Source organism: Scatophagus argus, chromosome 13 (assembly GCF_020382885.2).
Source record: "Scatophagus argus isolate fScaArg1 chromosome 13, fScaArg1.pri, whole genome shotgun sequence".
NCBI classification, from domain to species: Eukaryota; Metazoa; Chordata; class Actinopteri; family Scatophagidae; genus Scatophagus; species Scatophagus argus.
The window spans coordinates 11,932,559-11,958,211 of NC_058505.1; the positions used below are offsets into that span (position 1 = coordinate 11,932,559).

Consider the following 25,653-nt stretch of genomic DNA (forward strand, 5'->3'; position numbering starts at 1 on the left):
GTACAGCTGAAATGATTTAGTTCAAGTTCAAGTTCAGTTCAATTCAGTTTCATGTGTTCATACTATTGAGATAAAATGATTTCACAGCCGGCAAACTGGACTCACTTTTGCAGTTGTCGTGCCCCCTAGTGGCACATTTAGCTTACAACACATACATGTCTTCGCCAAAAGACCAAGCCACCAAAACGCGTACGTGAGAACTTTCTTATCTAAAGTTATTATTTGTTTACACAGACTAGAAATTCTAAATACTTTAAAGGAATCACATTATAAAGAATTCTTTATATACTCGTTGCGTGAACCGGGGTTAATATTAGTCAAATCCTGCGCCCAGGTGTGTTGGAGGAGTTCAACCCATCGCTGATTGTTCACAGCTGCGGTGATATGTTCAGAGGCTGCAGGACATCACCCCTCCTTCCAAACCCGTCCGAGGCCAAGAATGGATCGCAAGCTTCAGACAACCTCTTTATGGTGGATTATCGTCCTCATCTCACTTTTCAAACTCACAGAAAGCCGGTTAATGTACAGCCGAGGCTCCAGCGCAGCAAACTCCCACATCCCGAGCAGGACTCATGGTGACATCCAGCTTTCGCTGAAAGCGGTTAAACAGCAGCAAAGCGCGGAGCTCAGCGCTCGACCTCGACCTGTCGTGGTCAGCTGCCACCCAGACTCAATGGAGGTTGTGGTGCAGGCGGACATGTTTGATCAAGGCCTTCAGGTGGACGGTAGACATCTGCGCCTGGGCTCAGAGTCCCTGAGAGAGAGGGGAGCATGCGCAGCAGTCCCATTAGAAGAGGAGAAATTCGTCATCCGGGCCCACCTGATGGATTGTGGAACCAAACACTCAGTAAGCGTTATGTTGTTTTTATGGGAGAGGAAGCACAATTGAACAAGTAGAAATTCACCCCTCATTCAGTTTTGTGATGGCTTGTATTTTTGATTTCTCTTGAGCTAAAAATGATCACTCAGTGTCAGGGGCACAGTGACTGGGTTTTAGGGTTTAAGTCTTGTCTGTGCTTTGTTGTAGAACTTAGGCTCTCTAGAATACATTCTAAAAGACTAACACTGTTCATTTCAGTCGACAAAAGAAAAGATAATCTATTCCAATGTTCTGGTCTACTCACCTGAACCTGCATCTGACGGTTTACTTAGACTGGATGGAGCAAGTATTCCAGTTGAATGTCATTATGAAAAGTAAGTCCTGTACATTTTCTCGCACTAGTTTGTGTGTATTGTTCAAGCCAGCTATACTTGAATTTTATTCTTGTATTCAACATTTTAGAGGCATTTCCCAAAAAGGCAAACTAAATTGCCCGTCTGTTTCCAGGAGGTACGTTGTGTCTGGCATTTCCCTGCAACCCACCTGGGTTCCTCTGGTCTCTGTAGCCTCAGCTGAGAATCAGATAGATTTCAATCTGTTACTCAAGACCGGTATGAAAGGGACTGCATAGTTTTCATGATTTATGCTTCTCTTTTAGGATTATTTCTTGAAGCTTTGGATTTCTCATTTTAATCTCATCTTCACAGATGATTGGAGGTTTGAGAGGGGATCTTATTCTTACTTTCTGGGTGACCCCGTTCATTTCGAAGTTTCTGCTGTCGTTGGTAACCACATGCCCCTGCGGGTCTACGTTGACCGCTGTGTTGCCACCGCAACCCCTGATGCTGACGCTGCTTTAAGATACGACTTTATTGAGCAGCATGGGTGAGCTCTGCACCTTTAAATAAATTTCATTTCATTGTTGCCGAAGCGCAACAATGAACTGAAGATCGTTAAAATGATCATTGCTTTCTTTTTCTTTCAAGTAACTACATTCCCAACATCTGTCTTCTTTTTCTGCCCTAACAGATGCCTTGTTGATGCTTACATGACAAACTCCAGCTCCCGTTTCCTATCAAGAGTTGTAGAACACAAGCTCAGGTTTCAGCTTGATGCCTTCAGGTTCTACCAGGAGCCCAGCAATGAGGTTGATAAAATTACCTGTCTTTTATTTTTCTATTAAATGTTTATTGTCATGCATGTGAGTGTAAATCTTGCATTAGAATCATTATTCTCTGTGTCCCGCAGGTCTACGTTACCTGCTATGTTAAGGCACTTCCAGTCATGTCAACAATGGGCTCACACAACAGGGCCTGCTCTTTAATTGACAACAGGTATGCTACACAGCAAAGAAAATAAAGAGTAAAGTTATACCTCTTGGATTCTTGAAAGATTCTCCTCACTATAAAACATGCTATGAGGCACAACATAGCATGTTGGCATGTAGGCAGCCGTGGCCTAGAGGTTGGAGAAGCGGCTTGTGATTGGTAGGTCACTGGTTCGAGAGAAAAAATTGATTGTGGTGGAGTGATAATGTCCCCACCCCCCATTAGCCAGCTGATGTACCCTTGAGCAAGGCACTTGACCCCCAATATATGCTCCCTGGGCGCTTAATGCAGCCCACTGCTCCTGTGTGTTTCACTGCATGTTGCATGTGTGTGTGTTTCAATCAGTGTTAAATGCAGAGAAGTAATTTCCCAGCTTGGGATTAATAAAGTATCTTAAAATAAATAAATAAATAAACAATTATCTCTTTAGTTACCCTAATTTTGAGAACTGGCTCCTTATCCAGATGGAGGTCAGTTGATGGGAATGACCAGGTATGTAGAAGCTGCGATGTCTCCCATCGTGTTGAGGAGCCTCTGTCCTCAGAAACGCCTAAAACTACCATCAGCAGCAACACATGGCCCTCTATGACGCCAGAGGGGAGCTTGGCACAGAACAGACCTGAACAACGCCCGGCCAGTTATTTTCGTTTTCGTCCAAGGGGACACCAGAGCCCACACAACAAACGTCACCAATCGTCTGCCGGACTGATGAAGAGAGCAGCAGAGTACAAAGCAGGTGAGTGCAACATTTATTTAGTTCTTACCTTTTTTTTTTGTTCTTTCTTTTGTAGAAGATCAGTATGTGCAGTTTTAATCTAACGTTCTGGGCATATCACAGTCTTTTTTTGCTAACCACCAAAAATATGAAATTCTAAATGTACTGACCTTAATACAGACATAAATGCTGGAATATAAGTGATCGCTTTGCCGCCCTGATGTTTATTAAAACATTAATCTTGAATTGTATTTGAACCTGTTTATTTGTATACTGATAGCAGTTATAAGAGACCCTTTCACATTTTTTGACGCCATGTGATTTATTTTACAGAGCAAACTGTCCATTTGGGACCCATTACTGTGTTGCCACCCAGCAAAAGTGACGTAAGGCTAGCAAAAACTGCACCAGGGAACAGGACCACCTGAAACCCATGATAGCAGAGTGGAGACTGTTGGAGATTTACATTATATCAGCAACATTTCAGACACAAGTCACCACCCCCCGCGTATGCACACATTAATCTGCACATACACTGTGAATAATCATCTCACCTGAAATGAAGATTGTTTTTTTTTTCTGTGAGCTTTACTCTCAACCCTCTGCAAACATTTCCATTAACTTTGCTACAGTTCTTGTATTTTTCCATTAAAGATTTTACATTAACATACCTTTCCTTCATTGCGTCTTTCCCACACAACACTCATGAGCATTACAGTTATCTCTAATCTGATATCTGAGCTTTACAAAATCCAGCATCTGAGCTTCTTTGCCAAGAACTCGATATTTCTTTAGCAAGCAATTTAATTAGCATTGGGTTTTGAAGCACTCAAAGTCATTATTCTCTAGAAGCAGAAGTGGATGTCAGAAGAGTACAAATACACAAACAATGCATCTTTTTGACATGCACTGTAAAGATTCATTAAACGTAATATCAGCTATTTTGAACTGGAGAAAAGCAGACGTGCTATTAGCGAGCACTTCCCTCCATTACTACCCACAACCTACTTATCTGTTAGTCACATTATTGATTGGTCATTGTGAGGGTATATGATGCAGTATAAATGTTGGCTCTGCCTTCAGAAAAATAACAGCATTTTTGGTCACTTGTCTCGGTTATAATTTGCATTTGCATTAGGATTTTTCCCAAAAAATTGCTTATTTCTGGCTACAGTGAGTAAAGAAAGCACCACTAACATGTTGTTGTGGTCTACTCAAGCCTTTCATTGAGACTTTGAGCAGAAAATCCTTGTTGACGAGGGGCAGCGCCTTGCACTTCCCGCATCATAATCACCCTAAATGGACGCCAAGCTGTAGACCATCGCAGCCTTTTAAGGAAAGCCCTGACGTGACCCCTTAATGTTCACTGGAGTTAATATTGCAAATGGAAATTCTTTTGCGCTCTCGCCAGCTGGAACATTTTAGTTATCTGGGTTTAGTTGGTGTCAGAACCTCGGACAGCGCCCCTCATTGTCTGTCCCCGGTGGGCGTGTGGAGCGCTGTCCACGGTCCTGCTCCAAGAAATGGGGGTTTGTTTGTAACGTCCTCCTCCACCTTCACGATTAATCACTGGTCATTTCTCGGTGCTTCCGGCACGACTGGTCGATTTCCTGGGCGCCTGTTTACTTCCATGTCAAATGAATAAGCCATTGTTTGTAAGACTGTGTTTACGATTTGCTGCGCGGCATCAATATACCCGCTAAGTGCATAATAAATCAGTTGGCCCGCTGAAGTACTCTTAGGAGTTAATGTCAAACTTATTGGAATATTCATGTGTTGCAGGGACACATTCAGCTGTCCGCGTAGAGTCCCAGGCTTACTTCGGTAAACGCTGAGTGACTATGTGGACATAATTCGCGTGTTTTTGTCAGTAGTTTAGTTTTCTGTCCTCTGGGCATGCGGTGCGTTGATGATGGCTCTGCGTCAGCGTTTCACCCCGCGCATCTTTCAGCGTATTATCATCAAGTGAATAGTCTCGCCTGCACCCTCTTGTCCACCGGATCATTCCTCCCATCTGAACGCCACAGCAGTGATGTTTTTCTACAAATATCAAGCGCTGACGCTGTTCACTGTTTGCTTTACTGTTCGCACGCTCGTTTACTCCATCCGAAGATGTGGACAGGACATTTGTCGGGATGACCAAATCTGCTGCGCGCAGGGAAACAACACCACCACCGTTACCTGTTGCAAACAGTTCGTGGACAAGACTTACTACAACATAGCGATGGTCACCCGAAAACTTTCCGGGGTGCTTATCATGCTGCTTCTGTTCGCTGTGGGATACTTTGTCCAGCGAGCGCTTTGCTCCAGGTCCAGGCAGCTCACCCCGCCACACAGCGGCCAGCCAACTGTTACCACATCACAAGAACCGCTCATGGAGAGCAGCACAACGATGGATCCAGCTCCACCTGCTCAGCTGCCCTCATACGACGAGTGCAAACGTCTGCCTACATATGAAGAAACAGTGCGGGAAGGGAGCAGAGGATCGCCGGAGTCCGACATGGGACACACTACATGACAAGGACGTCGCTCGGATAACGTGGGACTTCACTACACGGCAAAATAGATTCGACATCTGAGACGGACATTTATGAGATATATATATATATATACATATATATATAAAACTCCCCAGTACGTCCTCTGGCATTTCCCTTCTGCAACCTGGGCTGTGCGCCTCTGTGACCTACTGGCCAACCATTTTTATGGTTCATTGCTTCATTTGTTCCAAGGCATCTGTCAGGGAGTGTCCAAGTGTGGCTGGATTTTTTTTAACAAGGCACTCTTCTTTTCCTATAATGTTTATAAAGCAGACAATCGTTCATAAATGAGTAATAAAGCATTAATTAGAATAACTTTTGGGTTGCCAAGTCGTGAAGAATCCCTTCGGCTAGTGAGTGACGCCTGTCTTTGTCTTTTTTGGAGCTTTAACTCATCAACAGATAAAGCATAGAACATTCATCAGTATTTACAGATTATTGTAAAATAATAATAACGATGAAGACATTAAAAAAAGAATGCTTGAAAGCGTGAACGCCAGCCAAAGGGATCGTCCAAGACCACAGCAGGATGTGCACTTGTCCTTGCTGGACCCACTTATCTCGCTCATATTGATGATGTATCAGTGAGATGCATCTTTGAACCTGACTTTAATGTACACGGCTGCGTGAGATAATCGAACGTTGTTAATAATTTAAGGACGATATACGTAAAATCCTTTCTACAGTAACTTATTGTGTACTTGCGGTACTCAGCACTGGTTTTAATGCGCATCCATCGACTGTAATGTATGTTGTTTTCCCTGTGGTATCCGTAAGAACTAATAAATTCACTCACTCTTAAGACTTACCCAGAAGGTCTTTAAATATGATTTATTGTTGGTATGACGCAGTTTACATTGAAAACTAACTCCCTTCAAGATTACACATATTGGTTAAAAAAGAAAACATTAAATACTAATTAAAAACGTGATGCACTGACTCCCTGATATTGTCTCTTAACGCCCCTGCAGTGTCTGACGGGAGTTTGACCATTTGGACAACTCGTCTGAAAGCCTCTTCAACTCCGAATCCCGTCCTTGCAGAGCAGGGCTGGACGAACCAATCCCGGGTTGAGCAAAGCCTCCTCAGCTTAAATCTCTCCGTGAGTTCAGTGACAGTCAGAGCGCCGTTCACGTCCTGTTTGTTGGCGAGAAGAATCAGCGGCCGGCCTCGCAGGTGCTCGCTCCTCAGTGTGTTCTCCAGCTCCTTGCGCGCCTCCTCCAGTCGCCCCATGTCCGAGCTGTCCACCACAAACACCACAGCTGCTGCGTCCTGATGGAAACTCTTCCAGTGTTCGCGCATCTTCACTTGACCGCCGACGTCCCACACGGTCAGGGCGATGTTCTTCCTGTTCTTCCGCTCCTCGAACATTTCCACGTTGAAGCCGATGGTAGGCACGGTGCTGACACACGCGTTGTGTTTCATCTTATAGAGGAGAGTCGATTTTCCGGCGTTGTCCAGGCCCAGAAGGAGGACTTGGGCTTCTGGAAGTTTAGATGGTCGCAGTCCCATGAGGAAGCGAAGAGATAAGCGCAGTGAAGTAGGAAAGGCACAATTCCCACTCTCTGTACTCTTCTGAAGCAGTGTTTGCTTTGTGCGTCGCCCGGAGTATAATAGATAAGCCATTAGCTACATGCTGACACTCAGGGCTCACCGATAAGGCGCCACACCAGGGGACAAAGTTTGTGGCAACCAGAGAATATCTCGTGTTTATTTGCCTTGTAGCTATAATTGGAGTTATGCAAAGTTATATCCTTCAGAAGGCCAGTATTGTTCATCCTTGTTTTATGCTTTGATAACGTGCTTGAACTACGTCATGCAAGGGTTATGAGAGGTTATCTGAAGGGATTTTACATAAAGACACTTTGCTACTTAAACCAGAGTCTCAAAAACACATTGAAAGGATAATAAGATACATTCGTACCCAAAGTTGTTTCTGAATTAGAAAGAGTAAATTTTAAAAAGACTGTTTTATTATGATTTACCATGCACAGTGGTATGGGTGTGTTGTTGCACATGTAAGATACACAATAATTTTCTCAAAAATCTTTTTAATTTTAATTACATATATGTGAATCACACTCGTTCTGACACACAATAGGTTCCTCAGTGAAAGCGACAATCAAAGTAAACATAAGGAACTATATCAGACTATATCATCCTCTTCTGTTGTAAAATAAAGAAAATTATGTGGTTTTAAATCTTGAGATTCTTCATTTCGAAATACATTTCCGCCAACCTGTGAAAAGTCAAGTGGATGTTGTTTCCCTCAGACGCACGACCACTTTCTTTGGATCTCTTCAAAGTTTCCAGAGCTTCTCATAAAGAAAATGAGCTCCAATCTCTTCCCTGGGAAGAGATTCCCACGTTGTTACGACATTCAGCACATCGAAAGCTGAGTCAACACTGACCTCCCGTCCATCACATTCTTACTACCATCAATATATGTATAAAAAAAATACATTTAACGTCGTTTAAACTAACTATAAAAGCAGTAGTTACAGTCAAGTAAAAAGAAAGGAAAAATAAATGAAGATTGGTAAGCCACTGGAAGGATGTCATTTTCACTGTGAAACAGTGGCCAAAGCGCACTGTTTACAAACCACACTCGTTAACTCAAATGTGTCAGCAGTAGCTTAACCCAAGCTCCCTTCTTTTTTATTTTTACAAAAAAAAATTATTTTTACAAAAAGACATGATCATAATCATGTTGGAAACACGAGAATGAAGAAAACACTTTATCTCAATGCGCATGACGCAAAGCGCGCTTCTCCTCCTCTCGACCTTCTTCTCGTGCAGACTGACACTGCATATAGCCAATGAACATCTCATATTGACTAAATAAATAAACAGCAGTGATCAGTCCAACCCATCCTTCAATGTCGCTGAGGCAATTTAAATCCACCTTGACTCCGCGGTGAACTTCTCCGGCGCAGCAGGCGCCCAAACCAGCTCCATCCTGCTACTCGAGAGACGCCAAAGCTTAAGGACACACATAATGCGTCCCGCCACGGGATGTTTCACTTAATTCTATCGAAGCACTCCTTTGCATGTTGTCTGAAGATTGCATTTTTGTTTCATGACCTGGTCCATTTTTCTCCTGGCTTCACCCACACGCCACCGGTTGGATTATCCATCACGTACACCAGACCCCCGGTGTCACAGCGGCTTTGGGTCCAGGAATGGGGTGCTGACTTCTCCAGTGTCCGGGCGGGAGACTGAACACAAGAAGCATGACTGGTCACCTTCTTCTGAAAGCGGACGACAGAGGCTGGAGTTGAACATGTGTCGGTTTTCTCGCACATGTCCAATGCGCCAACGCGCTGGTAAATCACCCGCGCTTCCACTGTGGATTTGGAGCTTTGCTGTCCCATATTGTATCGTAGATTCAAAAATACTCCTTTAAGGAAAGTGGATGTAAAATGATGGAAAAACTGAGTAAAATCGTTCAGTTCTTGCTTATTTCTGAGTTGGTCAAATTTCGAGTTTCATCTGTTGTTGCGAGCGCGCACTCGTCTCACTTATTAAGTGCTAAAACATATAGGACAGAGCAGAGTTCCCGTAAAGCTGCAGTGTGACGCAGTCAATGCGTGCGTGATCTGGTTATTACTAGACGCCTGAATGTTGCAACATGGCTCTTGGTATTTGGATCAGCCTATGTCTGAGCTATTCTGAGTCTCTCCACCTGGCACAGACCGTCACTAAACTTGGCATCATCAAGCGCTTCCAAGCTGTCCGCGCCCCTCCTGAAGGCTGCAGCGGGGCCGGGTTGCCTTACAGGCGACAGCGCAGAGTTATGGCATGAGGTTTGTGGTCCCACGGAGGCATCCCAGACGTCAGGTGTTTTTAACCTCGCTCTGATCTCACCAACTCACTCCTTGTCGTTATTGAACGCTAAATGATTTCCAACAAACAGGTTCTTGTGGTCGGTGGACAGAATGGCAAGAACATGACTGATTCAACTTCCGGGAGATGTTCTGAAAAGCAGATGATAGGAGATGCGTTTTCCTCTGCATCTGTTATTTTGTGCCCTTGGGCAAAACTCTTTAAACTTGCTTAAGTTCCATTTAAAGTGACCAGTGGTTTCAGGCAGCAGTAGGTGTGGATATGCGATAAGGCACCTAAATGTCTTGTGTGAAGAAATAAAAGTGCAATATAAGGTGAATGAACCAGTGCAGGAAAATAAAAGAGAAGGAAATTTGAACAGAAAAAAAAATCTCAGAACTGTATATACAAAACATCTTAGGCTTGTAGTTTAAAAAGGACTCTTGAATATAAAGACTTGTTGTGTTTTGTAGTGGTTGAACTGCAGTACATCTAAAGTAGGTCAGACTGAGAAGTCAGACCTATGAGGTAATAAACACTAAAGGTGGAATGCATTTCAGATGAAAGAGTTTGTTTAATACTGATCATTTACATACAGATTTTTACAGGTTTTTTTTTATACACAGCATCAGCTCAGCTTGTGAGTCAAGGACTGCTTCTCAAATCAAAGTGATGGGTTTCCAATTTATTGTAAACTTCTGCTCATGTACAGAAGGACAAAAAAAAAACCCAACAAAAAACTGATTCACTGGCAAATCCGCCAGACACATCAACAAACTTAACAATAAATAAGGCATTAGATCAACTATTAAATAAAATAAAAGGCTTCTGTCAACAGATGCAAAGATCATGAATCAGAGTGGTAAAAAAAAAAAAGTAGCTGATCATAAAACAGTAGTAAATCAAGTATGGTTTACTGTAACTTTCCTTGACAGGTTGTTGCTGTCAGTGACATAGTTGTATTGCTTCACGAGCATGTCATGTTACTAGCTACAAGCATTCGCACTGCACAGTTCATGTTGTGTCATCTTGCAGTTTCTCATGGCAGCAGAGGACTGCGAGTCTGTTGGAACCTCCCCTTTCGTGGGCTTCCCAGGTGAGGCGCAGCCACCAGTGTGTCCATGGGTACGTACTGCGTGGACTTTGTTCATGAATGTGTATAAACACAAAGCACATGCCTGATACAGATGGTAAAAAAAAAACAAAACAAAAAACCAACAACCCAGCTTTAACTGGATGGTTTACGTTACGTTGCTGTACCAAGAGGTGAACGTCAGGAACCAAACCGGCTTCTACATACATTAAAACCCTCGTGTTTACGTTGGCTGATATGTAAGAATTTACAGTTCCAAATAAACATTTGAAAAGTGCATTTTTTCATAACTGTTTCTATGTGTGTGCATGTCTTGTACATTTAAGAAAAAGTTTGCAGTTTCAGCCGCTGAAGACAAGAGTGTCTGTAATCAGTTTGGATAACAAGGGATTTCAATAATAAAAATGGAAGAAAAAAAAAGTCACTTCTCAGATCAGACTGTCAGCCCATTGCTCTAAATTGCCAGTGCAGTTAACTGGTAACAGTGACATCCATTTTAAATGCCATAAAATAAAAACGTAATGTAGCCAATTATTACTTACTACAATCACATTTCATCTCACAATTCATTTGTTTAAACCATTTTGTCTCTGAGCTGTGATTGGACAGAGTCTTGCCAGCTGGCCATTAAACTCCATATTAATGCCACTTTTTCTTCTCAAATTGAAACCGTCTGCAGCCAGAGGATGAATATACAAATGGTTAACAGCTCCCTCTAAAGCCCACAGGGAGCGACTGCATGATACTCAAATGTTAGATTTTAAATGAAGCATCGCTTCAAGTTAAATAGATGGATCCACTGGAGTCTTTTTGTGTCTGACAGATTATTCCACGTCAGAAATGATGCATATGCATATACGATACTTGGCAGCAACATTTAAATGCAGCAAGCAGGCTGGAGGTTTTTCAGGAGTTTCCTGTGGTTGCACGGTAATTTTCGAGTAGGCACTAGTACAAGCCTCCGCCAAAGAAGCCTCAGTGGAGCTGTACCATGCACGTGCATTTACAGTAAACAGTAGTAAATCAATCACAGTCTAATGTGTGCTGGTTAGAGAACATCCAGTTTGGTGTGTGTTTGTCTTATGTTTATTGTGGAATCCTTCAATATGTTTCCACCATTCTCTCAGTATATCATTAAGTTGGCAGGTGGCTACGAGATCTGCGTTGTGTTTAAATGCCCTTATCTCAACCAGAAACCTCCAAACAAAACCTATTTTTTAAGTGTTTTTGAAAGTACGTGTGTATGTGCGTGCACAAAAATTCTCAGTGTACATATATTTTCAGGTGCAACAAGCAATTCGGGTTGACTGTTGACTCTCAGTCCCAGGCTTTCAAATAGCAACAGTTAGGATTGGTGACTCCACCTGGGAATGAGACTCAACAACCAACCAAAAATGTTTATTGCACCATTAACTTCCTCCAGCCCTCCCGTGACATCACAACTTGCTGGTTCAACTGGAAGATAGGGGAAATCACAGAAAACACTGATCATAATGTGAGCTCTAAACCTGCCCCTGACCTACTCTCCAGCCTTGCTGCTGCCGCCAGCTCCACTTTTGAACTTCACCACCATGACAGTGATGTTGTCGGGGCAGCCGCGGTAGAAAGACTGGAGGACGATGCTCTTGGCGCCGAAGTGCGGCTCGTCCAGACGTTCACGGACAAATCGGACGGCTTCCTCGTTGCTGAAAGCATCCCACAGGCCATCGGACGCCAGGATCATGAACTCTGGCTGCAGTTTGTCCAGGTCAAAGGTCATAATATCAGGGTCGGGGATGACTACGTTGAGGTTCTTCAATGGGTAGTCCCCTAGAGAGCGGGACATGGCCAGGATTCCCTGGACTCTCCAAGATCCATTAAAACTGATGAAACCTCCTGAAAGTGAAGAAATAAGAATGAAAAAGTTAATGGTCTGTTCATGAGAAAGAAAAACATTGTAAACAAACTGCGTATCAATTCAAATCATAGGCTGAAACAGTCTTAGACATGCTGAATCTATTTGAGATCACCTGATTAACAAATTAACATCCTTTAATTACTTGTATCTCTATATAAGCTTCTATTTCAGACATCAGGAGCTGCCCGAGCTGTGTTTAAGACAATGCTATTCCTTAATACACCAACAGATGGCAACCAAGGACCCCAAATTTAACCACATGAGAGAGTAGCACAGGAACATTTCACTATGACTTTTATATAACAGGACTGATTTTTTTTTCCTTAACATGTACCTGCCCTCTTGATCCTCTTGCGCTCTTTGAGCTGATAGGGCTTGTGATCATGTGATAGTGCCACAGCGTTGCCATCTTTGTCACACAACACACCACGAGAGTCTCCAACGTTCGCCACAGTGAGCTCTCTGTCCGACAGCAACGCTACTAGGCACGTCGTTCCTGCGTGGGAGAATGTCAGAAAAGGAGAAAACAGCTGAGAAAGCCGTTAGCTTTGACGTTTTAATAAATGTCCCACAAATGTCAAAGAAAATCCAAAACCAAATCTGGTTGTTAACTAAATAAAACAGGGATAGAATGCTCTAACTAATGGAAAATAAGATGGAAAATAAAACTCACTTAATAGTAAAAACAAGTCAAAATAAGAATGTAAATAGATTACAGAACAATGCATAACAGAGATGGAAAACACAGAATAACTAAACAATATTAATATAAAGTTAAAAATAGCATACATAGAAAATATAAACACAAGAGAAACATGACATTTTAAAAGAAGAGCAGCAGTTCATCAGGACGAGGTTAAGAAACAAATGAGTTCCAAGCCTGTGCGCTAACTAAATATTATTATATATAAGTGAGAATATATATTATAAGTGAGAAGATAAGTTTTTAGTTTTTTTAAAAAAAAAAAAATCTATAGGTAGTGTGTTCGACAGCTGTGGGCCATAACTGACAAAAGCTGCATCCCTGATTTTCTTTCGGCTTTTGCTGGGAACCTCCAGTAAACAAGCAGCGGATGATTGCGGTGTTCTTGAAGGAAAATAATGAAGATGGAAGGTGGCAACATAGCTTGGTCCAAGCCCATTAAGGGCTCTGGAGGATGTTGAAATGGATTCTAAATGTTACAGGAAGTCAGTGCAGGGCAGTTGAAACTGGACTAATGCGCTCTTTCCTCTGAGTTCTGGTTAATTTACTGGGAGTCCAATAAAGAGGGCATCTTATCAGCTTGAAATAAGGACATGAATCAGTTTTTCAGCATCTTTTTGATTTGTAATAGGTCCTACAGTGTTTTTGTCACCTTAGTAATGTGGGACTTGAAACACAGAATCAAGGATAACACCAACGCTTGTTATGTCAGATTTAATCCAGGGAGTTAATTTCCCTAGATTATTTAACAGCACTAATCCTTTTGTTTTAGGACCAACTAGAAGAATTTCAGTTTTGTCCCAGTTTAACTTTAACAAATTATAGCTCATCCATTTGTTTATTGCTTGTTAAAACACCAAAACAAATGTCACGTTTCCTCAGACATGATCTCAGAGACTTACACAGAACTTTCTTCCTTTTTGAAGTATTTTTTGAACCGCATTAACACACACCCACAAAGACCAACCATCTTTTCAAGAAAATGAAGCTATCACGGTCAGCTGCATCAAACAATAGGCCTAATAGAACAAGAACTGAGACCTGATTTTCATCAGAATTTAGCCTGAGGTCACTGATTATTTTAGTAAGATCAGTTTAGTGCTGTGGCTTTTTCTAAAGCCTGACTGAAATTCTCCCAGGATATTGTGATCTGAAATGAGTTAATCTACACTGTTTCTTAGTGATGAATGGAGGGTTGGATATCAGCCTATGGTTGGTCAGTGAATTAGCATCTAGGTTACCAACATGTATTTCAAAACAACACCTGGACCAGATTTAATGTGTTATGCAAAACAAAACAAGCAGTGCCTGTGGTAGCTGTTGAAAGCAAATATGAGAAAGAAAGTGAATATTTGATTAAAGCGATATTTAACTACCTTGGTAAAAGAAGGCTAAGATAACAGAGTCATAGCTGCCAAAAACTTTGGCAGATTTATCTCCATGACCGAAAACGCCACAAGAGCCAACAGCTGTCCCCTGGTGTGGCAATTTCTGCCACTAATTTATTGCTGTTCCAAATTATCACAAATACAGTTTATTTATAAGGATTAGACTTTGCCTAATCCCCAGGGCTTAGAGGATATGCACTGTAACCTGTGAAGACCTGCAGGAATGTGATGTGTACACATCTGGGGAAGAAAAGAGACCAAATATATGATGCACACATATGGTGTAGTATTTGGAGAGATTTAGTTGATAATTTAGTAGACCTATTTGTCTATAAAAATGAATACAATACTAATAAAATTAGTTCTATAAGGAGAGAGTCTTCATTGTTTCTACCATTGCGTTTTTTATACCACTATGCAGATCAGTAACAAAAAACAACCAGCCAAAAACTGAAGAGAAAGGTGTTTCTGGAAGTAGACATATCAAATGGACTGTAGCTCTGAATTTCATCAGTACAACTGGTATCAACTACACCACACTGCAATGTGTAGCAGCATAATGATACAACACAGCAGTCTCACTCAGAAGCTTTGTGCTGAGAGGATACTGTACAGGAAATGGTGGCATTTTGATAGTCAAGTCAAGCGCTTGAAGACATAATTTCAACATCTTTACTTTGAATAACACTAGGGCGCAAAAGCCATGGAAATGTTGAGTTCTGGATTAAAATTGTGTGCACCAAAAAGAAATGGAAAAGAAACCCTTCCTTACCTGCTTCATCATGATTTGCAGAGAGCTTGTCCAGCATCTCACGATCCACACTCAGTATGCGCTGCTCGAGGATGCTGGCGTAAGAGAGAGGGCTCTCTCTCTTCTCTCTCTCAAAGGCCTGCAGCTGCTGCTTCAGGGTTTCTGGCAGGTGGGCCTTCACATAGTCAGCTGCAGCCTGAGGAGGACAGGACAGGGAGGATTAGGCAGCAGCCGAAGGTGGATAAGGAAGCGCACAGAGCTGTTTTGGCATCGATTTCCAAGTACTTTCTATGTTCAGAAAGATCAAGCTACACAGTACTTTTTATCGCTAATGAACAGGCAACTGCAAGAGCTTATTTAAATCATTCATTATAAAACAAGAATTTGAAATAAAATTTGGAAATTAGTGTAGGTTTATAGCTTCATGGGATGACATTTTCATAGTGAAATAGTCACTTTCTGTTTTCACATCATATAGTGAAGCGCTTGTCTTCACTTTAGACATTAAAGAATAGCTTGTATCATGTAGGGCACAAAATTCTGGTCGTGCAGAGGTGATGTGAGTTTTTTTCTTTATAATGAACAGAAATCCTTCTGCATCTGGTAGCACCAGGTAGCACACACACATTTGTTTATTGTCCAACATCATGTGAATTGAAACAGACCAGTTGGAAGTTCTAATTTTTGTTCACAATGGCACCATTCTGCCAAATTATCCCTAAAAGCTCAAAGCTGCGTTAATTCTCACGTTAGCAACTGGTTAGCTGATCATGACTAAGATGAAAGGTGTCGTTTGTACTGACAAACCTGCAGAGAATTAGAATCTTACTTCGTAGTTTTGGCTCTTCGGTCTGTGATGTTCCTACTTTGGTTCACTCTAACCGCTCTCCTTAGCACTGTTTTCTGATAAACCCACTTTACACTAACCTGCCCAGCAGCAAACAGGCGATGCCACACAGTTAGCAACTAGCTAGTGAACACTTACACAGCAACCTTGCACAGATTTCCCTCTGAGGCCCATGCAGATAAAAACTGAGCTAAAACAAAGGTGAATATTGTCAGGTGGCTGAATGCACAATTAAAACAGGCACTAACATTGCTCAGTTCTGTTGTATAAGTAGATAATTTTGCTGACATGTTTGTCATAGCAGCATTATAATGTGTAAATATGTGCAGCATGTCAAAATGTTGTGCTTACAGCACCCCCAAAACTCAAAACAAAAAAAGTACAGCTTTAAAAAAACAAAGTTGTTTTGGGTTCTGAGACTGCTCTTCTGATTCTTTAAACTAGCAGCCCGAAACCATACATATACATTGATTATTATATTATTATTATTATTTTATTATTATAAATAATAATGTGAAGCTCTTACTTGTTACTGGGATCCCTCAGCCCCTGGGTAACATGGTCCTATATGACTCTAATTTCGAGGAGTGCTTTCTTCATTTCATACAGCAGGTGCTCTGCGCTGAATTATTGAACAACTTCCTCATCCTCCAGCTCTCCTCCTACCCTTACTTGTCTGCTTCGTAACTCATTTGCTCTGCCAAGATTTCCATTATGCTAATGCTGTCAAATCAAATCTAAAATTGGACTGTGTTTTCCATCTATCTAATGCTTAGGTTGTAGACTGTACAGACTACATATTTAATATTCACAATTCCTATGGAAATCAGGGCACTTTGAGCCATATAATTGAAACGCTTCACTTTCTGGCGTGCTACAGCAATTCTGCGGCACAAGTCCTCATGTGAATTCATCTTCAGTTTTAGTTGAACATTTCTGCACTAAAACATTTCACAAATATGATTATGGGTTTTCATTTTAATTAATACCCGTCAAAGTACAGACAAATACCTGAGCAAACATAAACACGTGTGTCTGAACATGTCGTGTAACAGACTGACTTTAAATCTTTCGGATATATTTTCTGCAATCAAGATCAGATCAGAATATTTCTAATGTTCGCTGGAATTGAAATCACCTCTTCTTGCAGCCCCTCTTCCCCCTTCTCCTTTTCCCATTTGCTGGAAAAGTGCACTCATTCATTAATCTAATTGGCGTGAAAGGCACTCAATGAGCTTTCAACGGGAAAAGAGCTCCAAGCACAAATTTCCATTTGGCGTAAACAGCTGAAAATGCCAGTGCCGCACAGTACGCGTACAGACTTCATAAGATACAAATATTTCACTATATGAGGATTTAATGAGTGAATGTAAAATAGTCGACCAACTTCACTAAAGGTTCATTAATCTGTGTTGCAGATGTCTTACTGACGTTGCTGCTTTGCTAATTTCCATTTGCCTCTTCAGTCAGTGCAGAACTATAAATTCAATTTTATACAGCAAAGTAAGCCCGTTAAAGTTCTTGCTTCAACAGCAAATAGTCTCAGTATATCATGTTAAAAGAGGAGGAAGAAGCCTGTGCTGACATTCTGCTCCATAAGTCACTGGCTCAGTATGAAATACAAATTCCTGCATATTTTCAGAGCCAGAAGAAACTGCGTTGCCAGAGACAGCCTGTTCTATCTGGACATATTTGGTTTGGCGGCACTGCTTCATTTAATGTGTGTTGTGTGTGTGTGTGTGCTTACAGCAGTGCCAAACTGTATAAAAAATGCACGAGGAAATGAACGTCCAAGGACATCCACACACAGGGTAATTTTTTACCAACAACATCATTAGCATCGAGAGTCACAGGATGTAAACACGACTTTTCCCAAATGACCCTCAATATTAGAATCACAGCTTCCATATCTCAGGATGAGGTCTGTGTATTGACGTTAATGACCCTACAATGACGTGGGAAGATGTCACAGCGATCCACTCTTTCTGAGTCCAAACCCTTTTTTGACTGTCACCACTCAAGGATAGGAGGATGAAAAAATAAAAGTGTGTGTGTGTGTGTGTGTGGTGGTGGGGGGGGATAACAGAGATAACATGTTTGTCTAAAGAAAGGGGAGGAAAGGGAGCAAGGCTAGAAGGAGAGAAAGAGCGAGATGTCACGACAGACAAGGATAAATATTTGTTTATGAGACAGGAATAGACAGAGGGGTAAACACCCGCTGCTCTCCTGTTTACCGTCTCCCTCCCTGTGATTGAACACAAGCCAGCAGCGACTCTCTGCTCTGACTTGATGAAGAACAAAACTGTGACTGTGTCACTGGGCACAAACTGATTAAATATTCAGTCTAAGGTTGCAGTTAAATTACTTTTATTACATAACCATCAAAGTAGTTATGTGTGGGAAACCTGATAGTACGTGAAACCATGGAATTACACTTTTAGTTAACTATAACTATTTGTAAACAAAGCCTGAAAGGTACTTTTTCACAAGACTTAAAGCTCCAGAGTGTAGGATTTAGAGGCATCTAAGAGTGACGCTGCAGACTATAATCAGTCGAATACCCCTCGTCTCGCCCTCACGAAAAACGGCGGGGGCTTTCTCCTTTGCCAGTGTTTGGCAGCGCAACATGGCAGACTCTGTAGAAAAAAGACTCATTATAAGGTAACAAAAACACAAGGAAAATTATTTGGAGGTAATTATACAGTAAAGAAGACATATGACTATTATATTCCTTTTCTGCAAACAGACCTCCCTAAATCCTACACAATGGACCGTCAAAAAGTGTTCTGGGATGGATATATTTTTAAATACTTGTATTCAAATTTAGAAGCATACACCCTGTCTCAGACTTTCATTACTTGATGATAATAAATCTCCCGGAGTCAGAGTAAGCTTTATGAAAAAAAACTACACAGCCTCGAGCCTCTTAAATTTCAGTATTTGTTGATTTTCTTCAGCCATCAGGGATAATTAACAGAGTATCTTTGAGTTCTGGGTTGCTGGTCAGACAAAGAGAACAATCTGAAGATGCCAACTCAGGCTCTGGGGAAAGATGATGAACACTTCAAACTAGTTTCTGATATTTTATAGACCAAAAGCCTGAAAAATTAATCGAGAAAATAATTACTTATCATTCAGACTCCACATATCTGCTGATTAATACCACTTCTATCCACAATTATAACCACAACCTCAATTCCCTTTTCCTTCTAAACAATGACTGACCGAATATTTCTACAAGGTTATCAAGAACACATATAACCTTTTAATAATAATAACAGGCAGAAAATCCTCCTGTAAATTTGCCCTTGTGGAACTAATGAAGGATCTTTGCATCATCATAGATTTGCATCTAATCATCTGTTCTCATGTTGTATTAATAAAAATAAGTAACAATAAAAGATATGAAACAGAGAGACTGGGATCTAATTCAGAAACCAGTAGCATACACTGGAACCTCTGGGGGACGGTGGTGGTGGTGGTACAACAGATGGGGTCCAGAACACGTGGTCTGAAGGCAGCCATGAGAAAGCACTGACCCCTTGAAAACACAGGGGAAAGTGGAAAGACAGACAAGACTTACACACACATCACCAAGCCCCATGCACGCACCCATAAACTCTTTGAATGCCAAGTTAACTCCCTGAATTGCAGCAGGAGGGAGGATGTGTTGGCACAAAAGAATACAATGATGGAGGGGGGAGGGAGGAGGTCTGTTTGAAAACGGGGTGAGTATGAAGTGAATATAACACAAGTGTTGTGTGTCTATTCCCCCAGGCCAAGTGCTAGTGTTCCCACAGAAGTCGTGCATCTCTGGTGCTATTGTTATTTTCAGTCTCTTATAATATCAGTCTAATGTCCCACTATAGGATATTTTCACCTTCTTAATTTTCATAACGATATTAGGGGACTTCCTGAGTGTCTCTACACCTGCTCTGAATCCAAGTGATGCAACCTCGTGTGCTGCAGCAGGACTTGGAGTGTGGACGAGTCCAGAACACACTGTGATTACAAAAGAGAAAAGAAAACCCTGGCCCCTTGTCACCGAGCCCTGCCAGCCTACCTCTCCACCGTGACCGTCGAATATCGCGAATATGGACGGGTGGCTCTTGTTGGTGATGTCGGTGAGCACCTCAAAGCGGTCCTCCATGTGGTCTCGCCTCCCCTGTATGGAGTATACGGCTACGTTATTATTCTTGAACTCCCAGGTTTTGGAGAACTCTGCGTCCAGGACACTGAGGCCTCCCAGCCGGTCGTTCTGCATCATCTCCGCCACTTTCCCCTTCACCATCTTCACGGCATCCCGGCTCGATTTGACGATGGTTTTCACCTCGTCGGTGTGGAAGAAATAACTCCACAGCGCCAGGCTTATGCACAACAGAAACAATGTCTCAGGCCTGAGGAGAAAGTAACGCATGATCCGACCCAGAAGAGACAAGAGCGTCATTGTGTCTCCTATCATCACACGCAACCGAACTGCAGTCTGTCTCTCTCCCCTTTTGCACAATTCACTCCATCCGCTCAGGGGAACTGTGAAGAAATGGATTCGCTACCACGATGGCTGACAAAGACAGTATTTAGACATTTAAAGTGCTCCTCGGAGGCCTGTCTTCTCTGCTACGACCGCATTAACGCACGTTCACCGGGGCGAGAGACGCAGGACAAAAGCGGACAGGCCACCCTCATGGACTCAGTCCGATGTCTTGGTCCTATCCTCGGCTCTCTGAACAGCTGCAAGAGGATTCTCCGAGTTGTGCCGATCTCCCACGGCCCATTGTTGGATGACGGATTTTTTGGGTTAGACCCACCCCGGAGAGAGACATGGGAGTCACCGGAGCAGGGCGACGAGAGGACGACGTGACTCGGAGGTGTCCTCTTTTTCCGCCGTTGACCCCGTTTCCTCACTCACATATATGTCTATACGGTCTCCTCATCAACATTACATTTTTTCTCACTCACACGCCTCTCCATTTTGAGCTGTGTCAAATAAACAAAGGGAGAGTGAGAGTACGACCGGAAGTGACTGTGGTTATCGTAATAAAGCAAAACATTAGCGTGAGCTAGGCTGGTGCACAAAGGGTGCTTTTTAAAGTAAGTGCTTTATTTTGAAATTCTGTAGCAGAAAGGAGATTGTGATAGTAACAAACCTGACACTGGCTCGTTATTTAAACATAGACGGCGCTGACAGGAGTGCGCAGCTGCAAGCTCATAGGACGGACAAGTGAAACAGTGGAACCAGTGACGGTGGTTGTAAAACAAATGATGATGTCATTCGGTAAAATATGACACATCGCAATCGTGTCAGCATCAGATGCGGTTTCTCTTCACATTGTCTGATATTCACACTTCACGTGACCTTGGTGATTTTTTATGAGCAACGTTAATCAATATTATTATTATTATTATCAATATCAATATTAATATAAAAGTTGCTCCAGTAAACATGGAGCCAAAAGTTCAAATAAAATGACACAATGATATGTAATTATGGATTATAATAGAGGCTATTATCCACCAGTAATTACAGTGAGACAGTGAAACTTGGTCTTTGTCCAGGTGTTGATTACACCAGTCATTGCAATACCCCCTGGTGGCTGTATGGAGTAACACGCCCCTGGCAAGCTTGATTTATTTTTTTATTCAGGAAGATCCACTGAGATCAAGATCTCTTGTGTATGCCAGACTTCAGAACAAATTACAGATATACAACATTACAACAAGGTAAATCAGTCACACAAAGGAAACATCACATACAGAGATACATTAATTAAAACATGCACATTTGTTTGGTAAATTTAATTGAGTATATCTTTAGTTCTGTAGAGGAATGGGTATCTCAAACGGCAGTTTGTCCTGCACCTTGTAAGGTGTATATAATGTTGGAAAACACTGAACCCTGCCTTTTTTGACAGTAATCATTTGACTTTTTTAACTATATGACTCATAACATGGATGATTGAATGGCTATGTGACAGAGTTGGGGAGGTTGTGCAGGTGATTTTTTCATTTTAACCAGATTACATGAAAGATAAATCAGTTTATCAGCTCAGTTTTCCAGGATATATTTAGGTTTCATCAGCAGCTAGACAACTGCAGATATCTGCAGAGACCTCCTCTGCCTTTTTGTTGTGTTGACCATGAGCTATTATTATGCCACATGCAGTATCATATTGCTAATCAGATTTTGTTTGGAACCTTGGCAACCAATGTGGAACCATTTGGAGTTAAAGTCAGAAGCTGAAACTACATCCAACACACAGTCTGAGTCTGAGACACGTAAAAACTTGGTCCAGTGGGGCCAGGGTTCCATGAGGTTTACTGGGTTTACTGGGCTCATTCAGCTGGTTAGATCAAGGAAAGTTTGAATCAGTGTCGCCATGTCGCCTGACATCGATCCTTCTCCCACTGGGTGTATGGTGATCCATGTTCTGCTTTGATGTACTGCCAAACGGTGTGGTCACTACAAGGTGTTGCACTCGGTAACTTTTACATGAGAAGTTATTCATTACCAACAAAATGTGAGCTTGTGTGCTCATACACTGCATGTGTATGTGCACGTTCTGCATATGTGCATCTTTGTGTGTAACCTTATATTTCTGTGTTTGTGTACAAAGCAAGTGTGTGTGTGAACAACAGTGCAGCAGCGTGTGTACTCTTGGGCCCTGGAATCATATCCCGTGTCACAAAGAATAAAGTCTTGCCTTGTATACAAACTGCTTTATTTCATATCCCCTAGGAGACATGCAATCTGTTCTTACCAGCCCACCTACCTCCTCATAACCCCTGGTGTTTCCAATGCCTTGTTCTCTCATTGGCTTAAACGTGCAGAAGTTCTGTTACCAGTGCAATAAAAGGAAGGAGACAGCCTGCATCAATCATCAGTTGGAGGGAATGGAATGAAGAATTAACACCATCTACATCAGAGGGTAAGGTGCGCTTGTTGCTTTATTATACAGCACACTGTGTTGCAGTACAATAGGCTTTTCTCCAAAGTGCAACACTTGTTTTGTTTATATTCTTCAAACTTCCACTTTTGTCCCTCAGAGCTTGTGGTTTCTGGCCCTCAGTATGCTGTCCATTCGCCTTGTTTTCCTGATCACTATCCTTGTGATTGTGACGACTATGCTGGCCTCCAGCTCCGGAACCACACGCTGGCCCAAACCTCAGAGCACCAAGAAGCCCCCTCGAGCCGGTAGCAGTGGCGGAAGTGGAGGTGGAGGATTCAGACGGACCACCACCACCACGACAACAGCTCCTTTCAACATGCACACAGATGAGACAACTGAGGTTATGATGGATGCTTACTCCCTGTCCCATACAGACAGTACCACCTACTCCAGTGACACTTACCCTACTGATTTCCACACTGATGCCATAGTGCCACCTGGGAACACTCAAGGAAACTATACCCTTGACTATAATGAGTGCTTCTTCAACTTCTGTGAGTGCTGTCCACCAGAGAGAGGCCCCATAGGGCCCATGGGAGAAAGAGGGCCACCGGGACAGCCAGGAGAGAGGGGACCCCCGGGTAAAATGGATTATCGTTTTCAGTAAAATTACCTTTTGATTCTCAAAATTTGTCCTTATTTTTACTGTTCTCTGTTTTACAGGATTAACGGGAGAGAAGGGAGAAACAGGGCCCAGAGGACCTCCAGGACCAGCAGGACTACCTGGAGCCAATGGACTTAATGGCGACATAGGTACAACGGGGCTTAACAGCAGGAGAGTTTTTGAATGTCTGTCTGTTTCTGTTTCTCTTTCTCTATCTCTCCCTCCTTTTTTGCAAAACAGTTTTTTGTATAAGCACTTTGTGGATGTCATTTTCTACGCTTTATTTATTAAAACTACTGCAGGTGAAAGAGGTGATCAAGGGCCGATGGGTGAGCCTGGGGCCCCTGGGATCCCAGGAAAACCAGGAGAGAAAGGTATGCATTTTAAATTTTGTATAACTGCACAATATAAACATATGCAAATGTGCATTTTTTTAAAAAAAGCATTTAAAAGCATTAAAACATGTCTCCTATATGAATGTACCTCTCTAAATACTATAGGTGATCCAGGCCCCAAAGGAGAGAAAGGTGAACGTGGCTTCAGTGGTCTGAAAGGGGACCCTGGAGAAAGAGGATGGCCTGGTCTGAATGGGACTAGGGGCCAGCCGGGACGTGAGGGGCCTATGGGTCCCCCTGGGCTAGCAGGGCCAAAGGGTCAGAAAGGTGAACAGGGACTTACAGGCGAGTGTTTACCGGGCGCAAAAGGTGATGTGGGTGAGCATGGTCTGAGAGGTGAGATGGGTCCTCCAGGAGTGAATGGAACTGATGGTGCAAAAGGAGAGAAAGGGGAGCCGGGAGCAAAGGGAGATACTGGTGCCCGAGGGCCCCCAGGACCTCCAGGAGCAAGGGGCATGGCAGGGCTGAGGGGGGAGCGGGGACTTAAAGGCGTGCGAGGGCCTCGTGGACCTAAAGGTCCACCAGGAGAAAGCGTGGAGCAAATTCGCTCTGCCTTCAGTGTGGGATTATTTCCAAGCAGGTCTTTCCCTCCACCCAACCTTCCTGTGAAGTTTGATAAGGTGTTTTACAATGGGGAGGGACACTGGGACCCAGCCCTTAACAAGTTCAACGTCACCTACCCAGGGGTCTACCTATTCACTTACCACATGACCGTGCGCAACCGGCCTGTGCGTGCTGCCTTAGTGGTTAATGGGATACGGAAGCTGCGGACCAGAGATTCTCTATACGGCCAGGACATCGATCAGGCATCCAACCTTGCACTGCTGCATCTGAATGAAGGCGACCAGGTGTGGCTGGAGACGCTGAGAGACTGGAATGGAGTTTATTCCAGCAGTGAGGATGACAGCACTTTCTCTGGCTTCCTGCTTTACCCAGACTCAAAGAACAAACCTACTGCCTAAAACCTGTGACCACAACCTTTGAATGAGCTCTGATCGTGACCTCTCGTAGAGTCTGCAAAATCTTCAGCCTGTTGCACTGTTCTCTCAAATTATTGTGATACTCCAGCTTCAGTATCTGCTCACTGTTGTCATGCTAATCAAACCAAATGCTTTGCTTGCCTTGCTATATTTGAAGATGGATGAGCCTTAGTTATACTGCTGAATGCAACAATTCAGTCCTTTGTAATATGCATTAAAAATGACTATGCTTGAAATGGGTGACCTATGAGTTTCATTTATTTAGAACCAGAACTAAAAGCTAATTTATAAGCCCTTAGTCACTGAAATTAGAGCAGATAAGCTCTTTGTCAGTGAGGCCAATACGCATTTGGAAACAAATTAAGTAAATAATCCATAATTGCATTTAGTACCCACTAGAGGGGGTAAGATGCTCAAAGAACCAGGCAGAAATCAGTACACAAAAAGAAATAAAAAATAGAAGAGAAAAAAAAGAAGGAGATGTCTGCATCAACAGCACATGAAGAAACTGTATTTTCCAAAAGAATACAGTTTTAATTTGAGAAACACATTAAGATTTTCACCATTCACCGATGTTAAACAGGAGGAAAAAGCCAGAAGAGCAGACCCACAGGACGACAAAAGACTGACAGAGCTTAAAAAAAAAAAAATTAACCCAGAAGCCGATACAAGTAAGGATGTGTCTCATTGACATTACATACCTACCGGTTGAAACAGATTGGCTGTGTTAGCACTGGACAGGGAGGATGGCCCTCGGCAGCAGAGAGAGAGATAAATGCATTATAAATTTTAATCTGATGTGCCTACATATATGTACAAT

At 42.5% G+C, this 25,653-nt stretch overlaps 4 protein-coding genes across 4 annotated transcripts; 2 read left to right on the top strand and 2 right to left on the bottom strand.

Annotated features, from left to right (window-relative positions):
* The first annotated feature begins 353 nt into the window (after positions 1 to 353).
* LOC124068862 (zona pellucida sperm-binding protein 3-like) lies at positions 354 to 3,529 on the top strand. Its single transcript, XM_046407368.1, has 8 exons — positions 354 to 847; positions 1,079 to 1,194; positions 1,328 to 1,431; positions 1,528 to 1,705; positions 1,850 to 1,967; positions 2,069 to 2,154; positions 2,613 to 2,884; positions 3,197 to 3,529. The coding sequence occupies exons 1-8, from the start codon at positions 440 to 442 to the stop codon at positions 3,289 to 3,291; spliced, it is 1,377 nt and encodes a 458-aa protein (XP_046263324.1). The 5' UTR covers positions 354 to 439; the 3' UTR covers positions 3,292 to 3,529.
* Positions 3,530 to 6,227: 2,698 nt separating this feature from the next.
* On the bottom strand, positions 6,228 to 7,021 carry arl14 (ADP-ribosylation factor-like 14). The gene has a single exon (XM_046407389.1). The coding sequence runs from the start codon at positions 6,913 to 6,915 to the stop codon at positions 6,319 to 6,321; it is 597 nt and encodes a 198-aa protein (XP_046263345.1). The 5' UTR covers positions 6,916 to 7,021; the 3' UTR covers positions 6,228 to 6,318.
* Positions 7,022 to 9,892: 2,871 nt separating this feature from the next.
* On the bottom strand, positions 9,893 to 20,934 carry ppm1la (protein phosphatase, Mg2+/Mn2+ dependent, 1La). Its single transcript, XM_046407375.1, has 4 exons — positions 19,971 to 20,934; positions 15,082 to 15,256; positions 12,553 to 12,714; positions 9,893 to 12,196 (listed from the first exon to the last, which is right to left on the bottom strand). Exons 1-4 carry the CDS (start codon positions 20,367 to 20,369, stop codon positions 11,841 to 11,843), a joined length of 1,092 nt encoding a protein of 363 aa, XP_046263331.1. The 5' UTR covers positions 20,370 to 20,934; the 3' UTR covers positions 9,893 to 11,840.
* On the top strand, positions 20,866 to 25,050 carry otol1a (otolin 1a). Its single transcript, XM_046407367.1, has 6 exons — positions 20,866 to 20,998; positions 22,644 to 22,833; positions 22,952 to 23,435; positions 23,518 to 23,607; positions 23,761 to 23,832; positions 23,959 to 25,050. The coding sequence occupies exons 3-6, from the start codon at positions 22,976 to 22,978 to the stop codon at positions 24,813 to 24,815; spliced, it is 1,479 nt and encodes a 492-aa protein (XP_046263323.1). The 5' UTR covers positions 20,866 to 20,998; positions 22,644 to 22,833; positions 22,952 to 22,975; the 3' UTR covers positions 24,816 to 25,050.
* The last annotated feature ends 603 nt before the right edge of the window (positions 25,051 to 25,653 follow it).

Bases quoted from the DNA above. Each gene is read 5' to 3' on its own strand.
- arl14 (XM_046407389.1), bottom strand. From the start codon at position 6,915: ATGGGACTGCGACCATCTAAACTTCCAGAAGCCCAAGTCCTCCTTCTG.
- otol1a (XM_046407367.1), top strand. From the start codon at position 22,976: ATGCTGTCCATTCGCCTTGTTTTCCTGATCACTATCCTTGTGATTGTG. The intron at 23,608-23,760 runs GTACAACGGGGC...AAACTACTGCAG, and splicing joins TGGACTTAATGGCGACATAG to GTGAAAGAGGTGATCAAGGG. The intron at 23,833-23,958 runs GTATGCATTTTA...TAAATACTATAG, and splicing joins AGGAAAACCAGGAGAGAAAG to GTGATCCAGGCCCCAAAGGA.
- ppm1la (XM_046407375.1), bottom strand. From the start codon at position 20,369: ATGATAGGAGACACAATGACGCTCTTGTCTCTTCTGGGTCGGATCATG. The intron at 15,257-19,970 runs GTAGGCTGGCAG...TGTCCTCCTCAG, and splicing joins TCGACGGTCACGGTGGAGAG to GCTGCAGCTGACTATGTGAA. The intron at 12,197-12,552 runs GTACATGTTAAG...CTTCACTTTCAG, and splicing joins CAAGAGGATCAAGAGGGCAG to GAGGTTTCATCAGTTTTAAT.
- LOC124068862 (XM_046407368.1), top strand. From the start codon at position 440: ATGGATCGCAAGCTTCAGACAACCTCTTTATGGTGGATTATCGTCCTC. The intron at 1,432-1,527 runs GTATGAAAGGGA...TCATCTTCACAG, and splicing joins CAATCTGTTACTCAAGACCG to ATGATTGGAGGTTTGAGAGG. The intron at 2,155-2,612 runs GTATGCTACACA...CTCCTTATCCAG, and splicing joins TGCTCTTTAATTGACAACAG to ATGGAGGTCAGTTGATGGGA.